The sequence below is a fragment of the Larus michahellis genome, chromosome 15 (assembly GCF_964199755.1).
Source record: "Larus michahellis chromosome 15, bLarMic1.1, whole genome shotgun sequence".
NCBI lineage: Eukaryota > Metazoa > Chordata > Aves > Charadriiformes > Laridae > Larus > Larus michahellis.
In genome coordinates this window covers 14,313,819-14,334,022 of record NC_133910.1, presented here as the reverse complement: position 1 = coordinate 14,334,022, position 20,204 = coordinate 14,313,819, and the positions used below count along the sequence as shown (strand labels likewise).

General features: G+C 40.0%; 1 protein-coding gene across 24 annotated transcripts in view; it reads right to left on the bottom strand.

Annotated features, from left to right (window-relative positions):
- The window catches only part of FNBP1 (formin binding protein 1), a 102,575-nt gene that overhangs the window by 53,952 nt on the left and 28,419 nt on the right, over window positions 1–20,204 (bottom strand). For all 24 annotated transcript variants that reach the window (XM_074608589.1, XM_074608601.1, XM_074608593.1 and 21 more), the window contains exons 2-4: window positions 16,553–16,668; window positions 11,429–11,485; window positions 8,646–8,793 (exon numbers count right to left, since the gene is read on the bottom strand). In XM_074608589.1, the coding sequence (XP_074464690.1) occupies window positions 8,646–8,793; window positions 11,429–11,485; window positions 16,553–16,668 (321 nt within the window). The remainder of the gene's footprint in view (window positions 1–8,645; window positions 8,794–11,428; window positions 11,486–16,552; window positions 16,669–20,204) is intronic.

Here is a 20,204-nt window from a genome sequence, read left to right as displayed (position 1 = left end):
TGGTAAAATGGAAGTTTTGGTTTCGTTAGTGTTCAATACTCTATCTCCCTAAATCACCTTTTAATCTATACTTTGGAGTCAGGCTAGCAATCACCACGCCAGCTTTAAGATTTCCCTGAAAAGTATTTTTTCCAAGCATTACATCTATTAAATAGCTTAAAACATAGCAGCATTACCCAAAACTGAGCCATACTGGCTATGTGACCATGACTGTCCTTTTCTCCTGTGTGTTAGAGCCCAGTGCAGTTCGGATGTCGCAGGGTGCTCCGAGCAACGCATAACTGGCCATGTTTTGACTGGACGTCTCCATCCCTTCTGCGCTCATAGGGTAAGACCCAATAATCTGTGTTTTATGTGATCTCACAAAAATTAAAACTTGAGAGATTTTCAGCACAGTATTAAGTTGCTTATATGAAGACTCTGGATTAGATCAACTTTTTAAAAATATTCATTATATTCTAAAAACTCCCAGCTCAAGGAATACTCATCTACAGTAAAGGTAGAGTTTTATGAAGAGCAGGAAATCCACATATAGACACACAGTATGCATGAGGTTTTCTTCCTTTTTAAATCAAGTCATACCAATCGGTGTGCTCTCCTCATTACCAGGCTGACTGTGTTCGTAACAGCTGGGGAGAAATCCTGGCTGCTGCACAATCACAGACAAAACTCTCATTGACTTTTGTTAGGCTCAGATTTCACCCGTGTTGATCAAAACACTCGGTGCAGCGAGGGAGCTACCTACAATGCAGCGCCTGTTGCTGCCAACACTATTACAATACGTAGCAGTGGGATATTTTTGCAAAACTTCCTTGGTATGCAAGAGGGTTTACGGAGCCACGCAGCTCACAGAGCAGACAACAAAAGCTTGTTAGAAGATGTCTCTTATCTTCTTTCTGACCTTTTGAGAGGAGAAGTAGAACACTTGCTTTTCTTAAAGTTAGTTAAGAGGAGTTAAAAGTTCTTAAAGTAGTTAAAAGCATCTTATGAAGGACAATACAGTCCAATAATTTTTCTGAAGAATTCCTGGGCAGTTTTAAATGAAAAAATTGCCTGAAACACTTACACCATCAGCATGACAACAGGGCTGCTTACGCTGTACCAAAAACTGACCATGCGAAACATTTTAAGAAAGGCTGTTAACAAGACAGCCTTGTTTTTCTTAAGGAAGTAAACGCAACTGATTACATGGTTAAACTTAAAATTTGCACATCTACGGTCAGTTTATATTAGAAGTAGTCAGAAAAATAATCTTAGTTAATTTATATGCATAGCATATGGTTCACTTGCCAAGATCCTATTTAAGCACTTTTAAAGAGAGACATATGACAAGGCTATTTCATTCTCTTTTCTGTTTTCAAACTAGTTAATGCAACGTACTGAAAAAACAGTTAACTTTGACTTCTGCAACTGGCACTCTCAGCTCATATTGATAGTCAATATAAACACAGCCATGTAGTACTTCCTCCTCCAATTCAAACTCTATTGCCATTTTTCTTACAAGTCATTCTTAAAATAACGGCCAGTGATTAAAGCCTACCAGAGACGGAAATTAGAGAACATTATTTTTTCCTCAATTTTCTCAGCTCAGTTTGCAAAAGGCCTTGTCAAATGTTTTTCTTTTCCTGGATGCAGAGACAGGAAACAGACTCCTGAGAAGAAATCTTTCTTTCCAAGAAACATGCTCTTGAGGTCTTATCGCTCTCATTTGTAATAAGAGTAGCATAAGGCAGTCCTGTGAACGTTGAAATGAAACACATGACTGTCTTCACACATGTTCATCAGTGCTACTTCTTAATATTGTGGCATAACCCTATTCTCCTTTGCAACCTTCCATGTGAACGTTATTCTTAATGCGTACCTACCAACTAGGTCAAAACTGAAGCAGGTTATATGAATCGTGTTCAAGGTTGATGTCAATTCCACTTGAATTGTCTCCTCCTGAAGTGGTGAATTCCAAAGGAATTCCAGTTACAGACCTTTAAGACCAAAGTTTTTCTGCCTTCAGACAAAGCCCAGATCAGCTGCACAAGTCCACCAGAACTAGCTGCTCCTGCATACTGGGAGACGTGACAACAGAATGATGATGATCATCAGAAACCTAAAAGGCACCATGGCACTAATATTTATGGTAATTTGCCATGTCATGCTACTTATCACAGATTAAGTCCTTATACTGGGAATCGTAACTGAGAACGGCATAACTTCTTCTCAGGCACAGAGATAACTGTGCATCGCGTTCCTCTCAGCAGAGCAGCACTGCACTACTACAGCTTAGCAGCACAACTCCGTGGGAGCAAAGCTGCAGGGATCCTCGAGGGCACTCCGCTACACTGGCCAACTCTTCGAGCAGCCCTGCTGAACCATCCACCTGGCTTCACAGCAACAGGCCAGAAGGCCCTGCATTCAGTGAGCACAAGCACAGGAATGACAGGTTGTTTGGAGATCACATACCCCGCTCAAATCCATCCTTGGGGGCTAATCAAGCCCAGCTGTGCCAAAGTGCTCTACAAGAGTAAACCTATGGGCTTTTCAAAAGGAGATCCAACATTGCTACTAAAAACTAAGGTATGAAGAAGAGATGTTTGTGTTTTATATCCTGCAATGAGACTAAAGGAGCACGCTATTTGAACTTCCACCTCTTCTAGTTCCCAGTCTTGTCACAAAGCTTCTTTTCCACTGATCCTCAACCAAGAGACGTCACCTCGACAGAATGTCTCCTCCCTCCATTAGAAATGGCCTGTGACGGTCCCATACAACGCTTGCAGTGATAAGAAAACTAGAAGATGTACAAGTTAATGCCTCAACAGGCAAATAAATACTTGTTTCTTTAAACAGCTGCAACCTTTTAACTGTTTCTATATAGCCTTCATGTATGTGGATACCCGCACGTGAATATTAAGACTTGCATCAGATATTTAAAACACTGAACGTGAACTGTCAGCTAAATATGCCCATGTGTATCATGTACCTCAGGCCTTGGATAAACAGCTTTTGGACACCATTAAGGTATGCTCTACCAGCATGGCTTTATTGTTGCTCTTTAATTTTAGGCCGATGTCTGAGGCTGTCTGAATAGAGCACAAAGGGAAAAAACACATGCACGGCCAATGCTCAAACTCTCTCGCCCACGGGCATTTCACAGTTATGAACCGAGAAGGAAATGTTACTGTCGATAGGAGACATCTCCCATCTCTCCCCTCTAACAGGCTGTTGCTCTGCAGTGCAATATTCAGGCTAATTCACAGAAAATGTAACTACATTGGTTCGTAACCTTATTTTGTTTCCCAATCAGAATCCTTCATGCAGTAAACAGAAGCCACTTTATTTGAACTACTCTCTCATAGTTCAAGGTACCCATTCAAAACTGGGAAGAGCAGGATATCAAGTCCAGTGGTCTCAACTTTGACTCTGCTAAACCCAAAGCTCACATTATACCTTTCGGCTGGATGGGATATTATCATTAGTTTCCCACACAAAGATGTTTTGGAAACTTTCATAATAAGTAGTTGCTTTTTCCATCCCAGAAGAGTCCTTCACAGCACGATTAGAAGACAAGTACAAATATGTAGCACAGTTCCATTAAATTTGTGCCATAATTTGGGGAAACCCAAGAAGCAATCAATAAGAATATACAGAACTTATTATGATCTTTCCTAAACAACTTTCTGCATTCTTTCATTTCTTATAGCTACTACTGGTATAATTTAACTAAATGAAATACAGCTGAAATATCTTGTAAGAAAGAATGAATATGTAGAATTAGATCATTGTGCAGTGTATTTATCGTGCATAACAAAGTCTCCCATAAAAGCCCAGTTTTACTTCTGTTCATAAATAGCTCCTGCAAAGCTTCTATCTGGCAACGTAAATATTTAATAATGTTTATTTTTTATACCCTTAGATTAAAATGAAATACTTCTAACGCCATTCACAAGGCAGTAAGTTGGGTTAGTCACAGAACAAGAGCTGGGGAAAGCTCAGTTTGAATCTTGTCAACCTAAAGTTTGGCGACTCACTTTTCCCCGTCTCTCTTTTCCTCTTCCTACTACCTGCTTTGCCATTAGTTTGTAATTTCTAGAAGGCAGCAATGTCTCTTTATACCTCTGCAGTACAAAGCACAGCTGTGCTCCAAACACACAGAGACCTTGAGGCACATCCAAAATGCCATATGGAAAAATCCATTGTGCACTTGACAGGGTCGTATTCTGCCATCCCATCTCACGCCTGCACAGTGCATTACACCATGAGAAATCCTGTCGAAAACCACAGGACTATTTGCAGAACAGGGCACTATTCAGAATGAATGAACATGGCAGAATTCCTCCAATTATTTACTTTTCATCAACACCTGAGAGTCTACGAGAAACAGAAAGTCCTCTGACATGTACACCTCCCCATATGAATACACACTGGGAGGGCACACACGCTCCACCATGAAGAACCAGACCATTTTTGCCCTCATGGTACCCATAAGGATGTATTCATTCCCCATTCCCCTTCTATCCCGACACAAAATGGAACGTATTGACATCAGGCAAATTCTCTCCCAACCACAGAATCCCAGTGCTGCACCGGTTCAGTCTACAGCAAAGCTCTTGGCTTGTACTTGACTCTCATGCTTAATTGTACAGAGCCAGCCCACCCCCAAGGGGAGGTGGAGGTAGAGGTAGAGGTGAAAGCAGCAGCAGTAATAAGAGGGATAGTACATGACTCCCAAATACATTTTTAGCAAAGCTGACATGAGCAACAGCTACATAGAGCAGCTGCTGCCGGAGGAGACCACGAGTCAGACCTAGTTTGTGACCACTGATCTAAATCAGCATTGTCCCAGGAATTAATTCTTGTATTTCTATGCAGATAAACTACAGTACTGAGGGTTTTCCTCAGCCATAGTGGAGAGAATACCTAAACCAAGTTCTCTCCTGTGAAGCTTTAAGAAAAAAAGGAAATTGTCAATGCTTGGGCCGCACTGGCTACATGTTTGCTCCTAAGTCCACTAAGGTGTCACCCAAAAAGAGGGTAGCAAAAACACCCTAGCGTCTAGATTATTACTTTTTTAATAGAACAAAGCATGGCGAGTACCCTGGCAGGCATAGCAATGTGGAGAAGCAGATTCCCTCACTAAGCAATCAAAATACTAGTGATCCCTCTCTCACATGGAGAATAACTGGTCTGCTTAGGAGCTACTGTCACAACCAGCAACAGTTGCAATGGGTGGGAGTAGAAGAACTGGAGTACATTTCCAACCTGAAAATGTATTACCTATTAAGGCTCATGAAGCAAAGTCTAAACACCTCTCTTGACATTACTGGCATCATCTCCTTTTCTTTTGTCACAGACAAGCAAGATTAAGTCTAAATTTTGTAATACTGCAGTGCCCCCAGCTCAAACTTCACACCTTCCACAGCTACCCCAAAGTAAGGCTTTGGTGAAATTGGGGTGGCACGAAGAATGACCGCAGAAGCAAGTTCTTTCCCTGAAACACTCTGAGAGACAATGCCTAACTTATTTGTGTGGCTTGGTGATGGAGGTCTTCATACAGCGAAGGGGAATTCAGTCACATGCATCTGGCCTCAATAACCTCAAAAGGAAGGTGGATGGGGCATGACATTCACATGCAGTGTAGAACTGAAAATTTCAGCTTTAAGGCAGCTAGCAAGATCCCGGCTGAAGACGAGAATTACTCACATGAGAGCACGGATACACTAAGATCAAAAGAATACAAGAAGAAGTTGAAGTGAGGAACTGTACTATAGAGAGTTTCACTTCACCAGACAGCTGGGAAGAACTGAAACAGCACAAGGAGTTCTCCCTCTCACATGCACACTTCTTGTGTGCAAAAAGCAGGCAGGGCGTACGCCTAACTTCAGTCACTGGGAGGGGAAAACAACTCGGCTGGTACAGTGATAAGATCAACGAGGGCTATCCTATGGAAGAGGAATGCCTAGTATGAAAAAGTTTAATGCAATGATTGATCTTTGTTGCTAATGTTATTCAAATTTCACAAAAAACAGTCTTTGCCTGATTTTTCTAACCACTTTCTGATGATCAAAATACATCATGCAACAAAGCACATTTACACATCATCTTTAAAAACATAAAGGTAACCTAGAATCCTCCCAAGCTCCAAATCAGGCCAGAGGAAAGACAAGGCATCATTGCCTTTTGAACAGCGCCAAACCACTGTGAATTTGCAAATCATCCCACTTATCCAACCTCCAGACTGTCCCGCCTGGTTTTGATTAGCTGCTTCTTCCCCTATTTTCACCATTAGCAACCATCTTATATGGAAAAACAAAATCATCAAGTACATCTTTCACAGTAGTCAAACGAATCCCACACACCTAAAAATTGCATGACAAATGAATTTTATCCAGCGTAAAACCAATGGAAGGCTTTTTAAACTATCAGGTTCTGCCCTGATTACAGGCTACAGGCTTGTACTTGTCAGGGAAAAACAAAGATATGTGATTTCTTATTGTGCAACCCAATCAGCTGCTGGTACAATTCCACTTTAATCAATAGAGCTAAATGAGCATGAAAACAGAGTAATGCAGGCATGCATCAGACCCCACTTGTTTAAAGATCACCACCCTCATCCCCCATTACTCCATTAAATTCCTATTGTGTATCAAGGGGGTTTCCTTTGGAAGCAGCAGCTCGGAAGACTGATATATTTGCCTGACCGCTTTCTGCTGTTCTTGACTTCATCTTTCGCACATTTATACTTATGACGCCTCTGTGTACCATTTCCATCCTCCAGGTGGGAAATTATAAGAAAAAGAGCAAGGGTACTTATCTATCTCAGTCTTACTTAAACCACGGGAATTTTGTACCATTTTACAGGTACTTGGACACCTGAATGAGCTAATTCAAATTATACAAGACTCTGTGGACAAGAATGTGGGTCTACCAATTCCTATGTGTGGCCCTAGCCCCAGAAGTGATCACCTTTTCTTACAGCTTCTGGCAACTTAGTGGGCTTGGTAGCATTAGATTAACAGTTGGACTTGATGATCTTCAGGGTATTTTCCAAACTAGATGATTCTATGAACTTGTAGCATAACAGCTGATGACATATCAAGCAGCGAGCACGAGAACTCTGCCTGCAAAATTTCTGGAAATCCCAAGCCATTCATCAATTCGTACCATAAAAGGTTTTGCCAAAGCATCAGCCCTCTGTGATATTTACACAACCACCACCTTCCCCTCCTGCAGATCCCAGCATGATTGATATGTTTGTGTTTTACAGTATGAAGTGAGAGGCTATGTATGAAAAACGCCTGAAGGCAGACACATTTTCCTTTTCAACACTATTTGCTCATAAATGAGAAATCTACATGAATCAGACAAGGACTCATAATTCACATAGCTTATATTCACATTACAAGAACAGTACAACCAACATGACTGACAACTGTTTTCTGTTAAAGGCTTAAGAATTCTCAGCAACAGCAGATAAATAGTCACTTGGGTTTTTTTTCTGTTCCCATGCTGTTATCACTTGACCAATACCAAAATAATTTTCCTGTCATTCACCCATTACTTAATGTGAGCCATGCTTAACTACAACAGACCAAACAAACCAAAAAAGCACTACAGTTACTGCTCACATTCTTTACAAGATAGCAAGTCCTCTTTCGTCGTATTTAAAATGTTTCATAGATATTCCAATCACCTTATACACCCATATAATTGAAAAATTACGTAAAAACACTGTAATTGACAGAAAAATGCCACTTGAATGCTTTTTTTTTTTTTGCTTTGCTTATTGTATGGAGTCCATGTAGAATAAAAGGTCATAGAAGTGGCTGAGAAAACATTCTCATCGCAGCTGTATGTAAAACATCCTTCTATGTTGCTGCCAAAATAATATGTCCCTGAAAGATTACACACCATTCTGCAAATTAGAGGTAGATCTATTCCTCTATTTGTTTACAGACTTACCATCCTAATACAACACTTAGGAAAAGAGGGTAATTTCCAGGTCTATGGTCCAGCCCAGCACTTGAACACGTTCTTAACATTTAGTGAGACTACTTATAAATGCGTAAGTTTTGCTGGACTAAGCAAGAGTACTTTTGCACTTTCCACAATGAACCAACAGTTTGGAAGTGAAATACAGTGCCCTGATGCTCCCGTGCCTTGTTACACTTTGCTTAGTCATTTTATACTTGAGTTATTACCATTTGTAAAAATAATGCTCAGAATCACTATTTTGTGTCCACTCATCCCAGGTATAAAGGTTTTGCTGACCAGATCTGGCTGAGAAGAACGAAAATGTGAACCAAGATCTTGATAATTCTTTCAGTCAAGTCCCAGTAATACAGCTTCTCTGTTTCAGTGTTGCTGGACTCTTCCCTAAACAAGCTTTTGGCTAACAGAGCCTTAAGCACAGATGGATCTCTGACCTTATTTAGCAGGGATTCTCCTGAAGGCATTGCTGTCTGATTTTATAACATTTGATTGAAATGGTTCAGCGAATTGGCCAGGGTACGTAACCCACTTTTTAATGCTTAGTTCGTTAGCAAAGCTCATGTTTATTAACTACAAATAAATTTTGCTTAACATTGAACTTCCCTACCACTAATTATCTGTCTTAAATAGCACTTAATTGTGAATAATAAAAAATGATCCATTACCGATTTCCTCTCTTGTTTCAGCTCCTGCACATAGCGTGTTAACTCTCCAGTGATAAGAGAGGTCATGTTCTCTGAAATGACCTCATGCTGTCCGGCATAGTCATTCATTTCATTTAAAGTGGCTAGGAAGGCTCTAGTTGATGTGTACCTGCAGAGGACAAAAATGCATTTTGCTTTTAGTCCCGTTCTTTTCATAAAGACACACTGCAAAGGGATGCTGTGTCCTTCTTAAGCATTTAGTATTGCTACGTGAGACTGAATATGAATTAGCACAGATGCACTTGAAGGAATTTCTCAAAAGGAAGCTTATCCCACACACTGACAGTTGTCTCATAAATTAATCTTCATTTAGACAGTTTGACATTGGCTCTTAAAATATCACAGTCTTAAGAGTGCCAGGATTTTTTTTATCAGCACAGCTCTGAGACTTCACTATTCTAATCTCTATTCACCAAACATTTCCAGTTATACTCTTTCAAGTCCCACAATTCAGTGCACAGAGTCATCAGTGTACTCTACCTGGCAAAACCCTGCCTAAGAAACTAACTTTTTGGCTAGCATAGAGCAGAAAAATAAAACTTTTCAGGGTGTGAATTTAAATCAGCTATAGTTTATGAAGTTTTCAAAAAGGTAGTGAGTTTACTAACCAGATGTTCATTATCAACCCTTAATTTTTAGTACTTCCATCACAAGGTCTATTTTTTGTATAAGGTTATCTCCAATACAACATTCCACGTATTATTAAAAGGAAGAAACAAACATCTGTGCACACAATTTCAAAACAGCAGATTATATCACTAGCATACTCAGCACTGCGCCAACAGAGCTGCATTTAAATACCCTGGCTGGCTGTGCTGGTCAGCTGGCAACAGCAGCTTTGCAGCATTGCATTTGTACATTCTAGAAAAATTATTAATGTTAAATGGTAGTGGTCTGCACTTATAACATCACTCAAAGGTGAAAAAGAAAAGCAAAGAGGGAGAGATTTAGAGGAAATAGAGAGAAGTGATACAAGTAGGGATTAAAATGGCATCAAGGAAAAAACAGAAATAAAAAGAAACTGAAAAGAAGAGACTAAAAATATAGTCCAATACAAGCAGCCACGTTCCCAGTCAAGCTGTGGTGCCTCGGGAGAAATTCCAGTTGCAAAAGACAAGGGATCAAAGCCACAGAACTACAGACTGACAATAAACTTGAAAACAGATCATTTTTAGACAGGCTATCTCAAAGCAGTGTCCGAGGCACGCAAAGGTCGCATGACAAATCCTCAGACATTATTTAGAGACATGAGGAAACTATAGGGAGGTTAACACTACATTTAAAAGGGCAAAGGATACACAGGACCTTCTGTGTCACATCACACGAATCATTTAACTCCAATATCCTTTTCCAGCAATGAAAGATGTGTCAAAAAATGCTGTAGTAAACTCAAAATACCCATTTATGGTATAACTACCCAAAGGCAGGTATAGTTAGGTATAACTCCTAATCTCAGGTACAGACCAGAACAGCTGATGTGCTGGCAATGTAAGTTTCCTTCTGTAAATATCCATATCTCAAGAAATAATGGCATAAATAACTGATTCACAAACAATGTTAACTAAAAATAAATTAAAAAGAAATGAAAAGGCTGTTATCTCTGTTAATACGAGCCAGTAGAGTAGCTGTATACAGCAGCTTGGGGGTCTGACCCAAAAATATAAATTAATGCAATCATACAGTTGTATCCACATTCAGACTCATTTGAAATGTTTAAAATTTCAAGGTCAAGGGTTTGAGCGGGCTGCCAGGCTCTCCAGAGGCAGAACAGCCTCCCGCAATACAAGGCTGCGGGGCCAGGCTCTGCCATGCCTTCATTCAAAGCCAATACATTACAAAACACGGGCATTGAGAAACTTCGGAGTCAGAGTGCTCTAAGGAAAAGGTTCTCCCTCTGGCTTATAGCCTGTCTGTTGGAAAGCTCCTCCTCTAGAAAGTTCTCTTTAAAGAATATCTTTAATCTCATCAAGGGCAGGAACGTTCTTAATGACACATGGTCTATCAACACTCGTATCCATGTCCGCAGTGTCACAGTACAGTGAACGAGCTGTGCTTTGGCACTGCAGTCGCTATCTGCGAGTGCCACATTAGTCCCCTGCCACCAGGGAGATACAGTCTGAATACATGAATCAACAGCAGAGAGCTGAGGCCATGCAACGTCCTTCAACTGCAGCAAGTCATGCAGCGATCCATCCCAGAATACTGGGAGTACAAACTACATCCTTCACCTTACTCTTCAAGAGCCACTGGTTTCTCTGCAGTGTCATAACATTATCCCTTTAGTAAGTTATTAATCTGTGTCGTCAGTCCATTTGAGTAATTTAATACTTACGCAGACTACTGAAGTTTCACGTTAAAATTAACAACTGTTTCTGTTCCTGCTGAACGTAGTTAAGAATTTAGTCGTTCACTTCCAAGAGCCAGGACCATACCGTCTGGCTTAGAGTTTTTAAGGTACATGAGGAAGAAAAACCCAAACCAAAAAATAACCCAAAACCAAAACCCCAAACCAAGCATCCAGAAACCGTAACATATAACAGGAACTGAATAGTTACAGACCAAATCCAAACTTTGAAAATCAACTCCTTACTAACTACCATATGAGCCTGTTTCCGCATCTATGATTTCTATCTCATACTTGACTTTAAAATCTTTGGTTTACAAACGAAATCCTAGTTGGTAACCCAAACTTTTCCCCTTCCTCCATCGACACATGCTCACTCAGCAGTGGATCATGAACATACCTGTATTCTTCCTCCTCTTTGGAGTTCTTCTTGGGTTGGTATTTCTTTGAAAGATTCCTAAAATTAAAAATACATATATATAAAATTAAATGTAAAGTCTCCTTTAAATTAACTGGGCAATCTTTGCATGCACACACATTCTGTAAGGCTTCAGTTTTTATTTGCAGTGACTAGACACATTTTCAGAATTATGATTGCAATTGGGCTCTGAATGGGCCACACAGCTCTTCAGTCAATATGATGGTAATAAAGTGGCAGATTATGAACCTGAGAAGTTAATAAATTACGGTCACGAAGTCAATACACCTGAGTTCTGTTTCTGCTGATACACAAGTCTCCAGCTGATCTAAAGGAGACCCTTTTACAGTAAAAATACTGGTCCTTGGGCACACAGACATGCTGAACAAACTCCACCAGTAGAAGGTGTTACTCCATATCCAAAGGCCAGCCAGCCCATTAAAGCGTGGTCTGCTGCAGATGACACTCATGGCCAGGGAAATTTGCCTGCCTTTAGCAGGATGCTTCCAAGGAAGAGAAAAATCTTCATAAAGCTGTGTGAAGCCGCACTGAGATGGCAAAAGGGGGATGATTTTATGATTATTAACTGATTCTGGGAGAAATGTGAAATTTGATTATCCCAATTAGCACAGATGCTTGCATCTCTCATTACCCCACATCCAACTAACGATTTAATTTTAAAATATTGATATGCTTTTCAAGTGAATAAGAACATAACTCCACTAGCACATTTAACAGTATATAGCTTTCACTGTCCTGAAAGCACTGGTGGAGCCCCTGCCCAGCAGCCCGTGAAGGGTGGAACAAGCGTGTGCTGTCCACATGACACTCAGTGCTCCCTGCTGATAATTAAAGCTCGACATTATGATGCACACTGCACCATAGCACGGTACAATGCCACGCATCTTTTAAACAATGCAAAGCAGGGAGCTGACAAATCTTAGCAATTTGAAGACCCTTTAAGTGCTGCAGTACCGAGATCTCCTCTGTTCTACACTCAGCCCTATTACTATATTACTATATAATGCCTTCCTGCAGCCTCTGTTAGCCCACTGTGAAATGAAAGCCATTTGTTTCAGTTTTACAAGGTTGTTTCAGCAATTAAGGATAACGTACAAGTGGTACTGATGGAATCATTGTCCAAAGGACTACCAAATTTCATTGGCCTATCTGTGCCAAACTCTTTGGATGACCCCCAGAACGCATCCAGTTGAAAAGACGCTGCTTTTTCAGAGGTGTAACCCGCTCCTTGTTGCGTGCTGGTTTTACTGCTAACTGGGAGACAGCAGGGCCTCATCTCACATTTCTTACTCCTTTTGTTCTCCTTAAGGAATTAAGAGGGATCTGCCCAAACAGAGTAATGGCCAGAACCCTGGCAGTTTTGCACAGACAAACATGTGTTTCTCAAAATTTAAGTATCCCTACTGGAAGGGATCCAAACAAGTATCTCCTTTCCCGTCTCTGCCTTCTGTGAAAAGGGGATGCTCTGAAACAATGACCTCTTCTCTAGTTCTGCATGCAGCAGCTTCAACCAAAGAATATCAGCAGAGCAAGAATTCTGCAAGCTGTTCTGCATGATTACAGCAAGTCTTACAGCACTCTTTGTATACCAGGGGAATGCCTCCCTCCACACTCCTGCTCAAAGAGGAGAGGGAAAACCACATGAAAACCTGCACAGAAGACTACACTAATAAGGTATTTTCACACACACTCAAAACACACGTGTCCCTGTGCTGTCATGCTGCCCAATTAATTCTGACATACAGAGTTACTGTCTTCATGTGAATCTTTAAAGCTGTAGAAATGCTACAGAGCTAGGGAAAAAAAAAAATCCAGACAGTATGCTTTCACAGCAGAAAAGATTCTGAAAGCATGTAACAGGGATTAGTATCTGGGTTAAAAATATTATTTTCTATGTTCTTTATAAAACAAAAAAATAAGAGTCTATATATTTGAGGTCTTTTTATTTCCCCCCGTCTTTTAACCAAAAACATATGTAGGACTTTAAACCAGGACACACACAAAAAAACCCAGAGGTGATACTGAATCGAGTAAGAGTCACTATGACTCTCGCCCATTGAAGTTCAGCATGCAATTGTGCAGTGTCATGACCAGAACACTGGCACTTCCCCGGTTCAAGCTCATGAAGCAGTAACACCTTCCAAGCTAACAGCGATCAAAGAGGGAACACAGAAGAACAAAGATCAGCAGTAAAATAGCAATTCTGGAGAGACTCTGTGTTATCCTGTGCTCCTGTCTCCAATTCACTTTTCTATTTGCCTTTCATACTGCATCATTTTTTTCTGCCTTTCCAGCTTGTTTCTCTGCTCCCTTATTTCCACTTATTTGACATCTTGCTCTTTCTCTCACATGTCATTCTCTCACATCAGGGGTTCCCGATTCTCAGATTATCCTATTCATCTTTTTTTTTTTTACAACACATCTTCCTCAAGGCTATCTATCCACTGTCATATCCACTTTTTGATGCTCAAAGTGTGTGTGCTGTAAGGTAAGTAGTGACTGGGGAAGGACAACAGAACACCTCTGCAGCACTCAGAGCACAGTGTCCAGCATGTCAGCATCCAATGGAAGTTCAAAACAAAACACAGGACCAAGTGAAAACTCTTCCATAGTTTCTGCACCCCTTCCTTCCCAGACTATTTTAATGATTGAACAATTATAATGCAAAACAAATAAGAAAACAATCATGTCAAATCTGAACTGGACTCTCACACCAGGACTGACTGTAAATGGTAAAGCAGGAGCTGAATAGCACAGGCACAATGTGTAAGGTATGTGACACCAGGGAGTTTCTTCCACTGGTGTAACCAGATAAATTTGACTTATCCTGCAAGTATGTAGACCTAACTTAAGACTTTTAAACAAAATATTACATATATGTCTGCAGAGTTATAAAGAGGAAGGAAAGAAACATTTTTAAATAGAAGACAATTAAGCATCAACAGCTGACCAGGGTGAGATGTAGACACTCAGAGAGGAAGAATAGCGAGCGAGGGAGTCCAGAGACCAAGCAGAAAACACAAGTTTCACAAAACAAAGTTCAGCAGCTTTACTTACGCTACAAATAAAATTGATTTAAATCCACAGGAGTATCTTGTGTTAACGTGTCCTTTTTTAATAGTATGTCTGCATGTTATGACATGCAGTGACACGCTACAGCCCTTTCACACCAAATGGATGTCATACAAGAAAGGTTTGCACCAGCCTTAAGGAGACTTATTAGAAGCAGATGCATTTTTTTTTTTTTAAATGCCCAGTACTGTTTTATCTCAACACTTGACAAGTCTACATTTTTGTTTTTTTCTTTTATACCTCTAACTACCAGCTGACTCCAAACAGCATTGTGTTGAAGAGCTCCTCAGCGATGAATGCATTTGTCCGCAAATCACACCGGTAGGTGGGGAGACAAATGCAGCTATGCATCAGGAATTAAAATACAGAGAGAAGAAAGAAATTGACCAAGTTTGTTTTGGAAGTCTAGGACAGAATAAGAAATAAAACTCATGAGTTCCAAGTTTCTAGGCAGTCCAAAGTAAAACTATCTCCCACTTTCCTTAAACATTTTGTTTGAGTGTCTATTTTTATAATTACACTCTTTACACCTGGAATTTATCATCCTAAGAAATTAACTGAGTCTAGTGTGTGATTCTTCATCAGACAGACCTGCTCACACAGATACTCTGTTGGGGTTTCCCACTCCAGTCATACTCTCTTTTTTCCAGCTCATTTGGCTTCTGTAATTCAGTCTCTTCTCATCTTCATAGGATGTGAGCAATTTGTTCCTGCACGAGTCATTCTCTATTTCCTGCTTGTCTGTAGCAGCAACCCTGGGGAATCCTTGTGGCATTCCCCTGAGAAAGCACATAACCATAAAGGCAGGGTTTTATCAACCACCAGCTCCTCGTAAATAACAGGCCATTGTGTGTCTCAAATCCATGCTAACACGAGCAGCAAAAATTCTGGGTGATTTTTTTTTTTTTAATAGACATGCTGCTTTAGAGATATACAGATCAACTGGACCTCAGATCTCAATCTCCGTAAATAGAGCAGATGGAGAGATTTCTAATTTGTATTTTAATCATGCAAAAAAAAAAAAAAAAAAAGGTATGTATTTACTGGAGGTGTGTTAGGAAGGATTAGTCCTGCACTCCCCTCCCCAGTTAGCTCCACCACCTCCAGTTTATCACCCTGGACACCGTAGTGGCTGCCAACAACATTGCACCACAGCCTCTCTCCGCAGCAGCGGGACTGTCTGTGTGTTGTACTCCCTTCTAACCCCTGCTCACCTCTCATTTTTTCTACCCTACTGGGAAAAGCAGAGTACGAGCTACTAGTTGTGGGAGGATTCTTAGCATCCCTTCCCCATTTACACTGGATCTGACCTCAAGGAATACATTTTCTGGGTCTGGCTCACATACACTCATCTCTTTACCCACAACCTCATTGTCGAACCAGACACGTAGAACGAACATAGCGGGAATTTCCAGTAATTTAACTACTTGAGATAAATTCACAGGAACTCTGCTCTTTCAAAAGACACATCACAAGAACAGTGGCAAGATTATAAAAATGTCAAAACTCAAATCTCAGGCTACAACCTGGCTAACTACATCAACAGAATTTCCAAGGGCTGAGACTCACTTTCTGACCTGCAGTTTCTCCAACATGCACTCATAAAGAGTCTGTCTTATGAAACGAAACCCTAAACTTTGCTTTACAACAAATGATCGTTACCCTGCTGAATTCTTAAACCTTTCAGCATTTATACGCAGCAGTCCTAATTTCATGGAAAACATTACAATGCTATCCTCAAAGCCTGAGCCATTAATCACACATAAATCGTGAGTAAGCCCTAGTATGCTACTCAGTCACCTAAATAACCTTGCTTTTTCAAAGCATATTATTTTTAGCAGAGATAATAAAACAGTATCTTAAATTAGCTTTCCATTCTCTAAATTAAAGCTATTCTGTAAAAGCCATTATTATAAACCAAACAAATTACCACCACTAACTGACTAGCACTAACCACCAATTACAGGCTCTGAACAGATGCAACTCAAGTCCAGACTTTACATATCAACTTACCTAAGCTGCTTTGCATAGCTGAGTTCAATCTCTGTTCTTTCTTTTACAAACTTGATGTATTTTTCCAGAACATCAATACCCCATTGCGTGTGTTTTTCTAAGTTGTCAAACTGGTCCTGCAATGAATCAAAAAAATAGTTTAGTCTAGTTGAACATAGAGAACTAAAAATAATTTCCAAAGTGCATATCACCACAAAGAAAGTGTTATTAATATTTTCCATTGCCACAGACATTTTTATAGCGACACGGGTTTTTAAATCAACAGAAATCTGTCTCTTAATGAGACAGATACAGTACCATTCTTCATTCCTCATTTCTGAATCAGTTTCATTTCAGAAATCCTGGCACTTCTAATGAACACAATTTTCTAATATAAGGACATATTTAGACAAAGGATAGCAAATGGATCTTCTTGCCAGTACCTCATTGTACTCTAAAGAGTTAATAAAGTGCCATGAATTTGAGGTCATATCCTAATTAATAATTCTGATTTTAGTCTGGAAAATATAGATTTATATTCAAGCTTTGTCAGTATTATGAATTTAGAATATCATTTTGAACAGCTTTTTACAGAACTGAAATTACTTCCCCTATAGCCTGGTTTGTTCTAAATCAAATCATGCCACAAAAAAATGACATTAGCTATGTTTACAGCAAGTCTTCTTGTCTACCTCCATACAGATGCTACTTTGTTCTTAAAACATTGTTGCCCTCAAACACAGCCACACATGTTTTCAATAAAATCTTTTTCAATCAAGAACATTCCACAACTCAGTCTGGGATTTGCAAATGCCAAGAGAAATTAAGCAACTCTAAATCCAAATTAATTATCCAAGCCAGCTTATTACTACCTACAGAGTTAACCTAAAATTACCTTATTTTTTAAAACTTGGTTACTTCAACAACACTTAAATTCCATAATCATCCATTCCACACAGCATTAAGGAGTTAATGTTTCTGTAATATTTCTTTAAAAATACTTTTTAAACTGTGATATACTGAGTAATTATCCTGACAGAAACACAGTGTAAACAAGATCTTTTATATCAGCCTCACTTATTTGGCATCATAACACACATTGGCATGTAAACCATTATGATTTACATGGAAAATAGAGAATAAGTTTATACATCTGCAGTACAAAGGTCAAATTTACAACATTTTCCAAAAAGTGGTACACAGCAATAGATTTGGGGCAGATGCTTAGCTGCCACAATTAAAGCCTCTGACAGAAGCGATGCTTCTTTCTATCTGCCAAAGATGTGGTATTGCGACTTTCAGTTTGTTGAGCCACCATCGAATGTTATCAAAGCAATACAAACCCAATTCCTTAGGTGCAGAGAGTAGAAAACCAACAGAAAACTACTACAAAGCCTAGTTTCTGAATATGTTGCTTTTAAGCAAATACCACTTTCTGCTTTATAGCATCTCTGGCTCTGACAATAAATTAGATTGGTATCACGAGAGATTCTTCCGGCATTGAACAAGAGTCACGTACACAGAAGCTGCTACGTGCTAACAAAAATGTTTTAACTGTATTTTCAAGGAAAGAAATAGGAATCACATTAGAGGTGGAAAACTTCCAGAACTCTAGCAAGAAGCTAGTTAAGACAGCAGGTAATATGCATGGAATAGGACACACTGGGCTTCTGTATCTGCGTATTAGCTGTAGTTTAGCATAAGGTACTATTTTAAACCAGTTCAGCCAAACCAGACTAGGCTTCGGTTGAAATTATATCACTGTTAGTCAATTAAAGAGGCGCTACAGGAAGAACAGCAAAAGGTCAATAGTATTTTTTTACTATTTTTGTAACTTTATATCTAAGCCTTGTGCTCCAGGAACTAAGAAAAAATGGTTAAGGGCAAGTGAAAAAAAAAATAAATATTCAAACTACACAGAATGAAAGCCTGACTTCCAGCAATATAAATCACCCTTAAACCAATGTAACATCATTAACTCAAAAAGAGGATGTACGTATTCTGCAGAAAGGGAAGATGTGGACCAAGCCAGTATGTATTTGCATATAGACAACTCCCTGTTTCAGACAATTTCACAGCTGGGGAGAATACAAAGACAACCTGCGTAACATCACGGACCTCTCCTGCTCCCAGCGGGCTCAGATGAGGACAGAACATGGTGTGGTGTCTGGAGTACGACACCAGCACAATGAGGCACCTTCTGCTCTGCTTCAAATACCCAACCTCTACATCTCTCAGTTTATGCTGGCGTCAAGAAAGCAGTGCAAACATGACCTTTTTAAGGTTTCTGATAAAGAAGTCTTGTAGCTACCCCAAACCCTACTCTTCCACAATTTACATTATTTAACATAAACTCATGCATATAAAACAAATACTCTACGAGGCAGTCCATTACTCACAAGTTTACATGCATTCACACACACTCCCAACTTTGACAAGGGAAATCTCAGGGAGGGAGATCCACTCCCTAATCCCTGTAAGCAAATTAAACCACCTTTATCAGATATACCATACTAGACGCGAGAAACTAACTTAGCATCTTACTGCAGCCCCATCCAAAGAGAAAAGGTCGTGGTTTCCCATAAGAAAGAATGCCTTTCAAGGAGATCCTGCCCTTCAAGATAATTCAGGCTGCTGACTGCACAGAAAGGTACAGCAGGTTCACCCTGGAAAGGCAATCTTGGTGAGTTGTCCAAACCTCTTCCATCACCATCATTGTCACCCCAACTCAATTCTCCGAGCACCATTTAGGCCAGAGTATGAATAAAAACCTGAAAATGGCTCCAGGTAGCTGCCTCGGTGTGGTCTGTTATCCCATAGATGGATCTACTGGAATGTTTCAGCGGCCTCACTAGGTCAAGTTTGCCAAAAGAAAACTCCATGATGCGCAGTGCAAAGGCGGATACACCGGGGCGCAGCTGTTGAACAGACCAACTGTGGGAAGATGCTAACGTTCTATTTATAAAGCGAGCAGAGACACTTGTCCTGCGCCAAGCTGTAACCAGAAGAACCTCAACCAGATAAACTAACAAGCACTGATCTCCGCTATCTAGCAGCAAGGCAAGGTGAAATTTAGCTTTCTGCAGACTTTGCTGAAGAGTTTGGCCTCTTCCAGGCATGGGAGAGTTTTGGCCCAAATGCCATTTCACTAAGCAGGCAATGCCCCACAACAGTGTGTTACACCGGAGTCAGGTATTCCATTATCTGTTTGTTTTTCTGCGTTCCTTAGGGATGAAAAACATTAGTAAAATTGTCAACGCCATCCCTTGCTGAGCATAAGATTCCAAAGGAAAGGCAGTACAGACAGAGGGACCTAGCACAGACAGTCCTCCCTGTTTCGTGGATCTGCTCAGCAAGATGAAGTTAGGCAAAGGCTCTGTGTTCAAGCTAATGAATCACAGGGATGACAGAGTACACAGAATGCTTTGATCATAAAGCATAACCTTTAATTCATGGAAACCCAAGTCTGGCGATACATGCAATCAATGCAAAACCAGTACTTCTAAAAAGCAGATTTTTGAGAGTACTTAGCAACAATATCATGCCTTCAAATAAGATTGATTATCCCACAAAAGATTTACCAGAAGCAGACTGTAGAAAAGTAAGTTCTTCCAAAGATTTCCAAACTCCAGTACAATGTTTCATTTCAGTTTTCACTGAACTCCAGAATCAT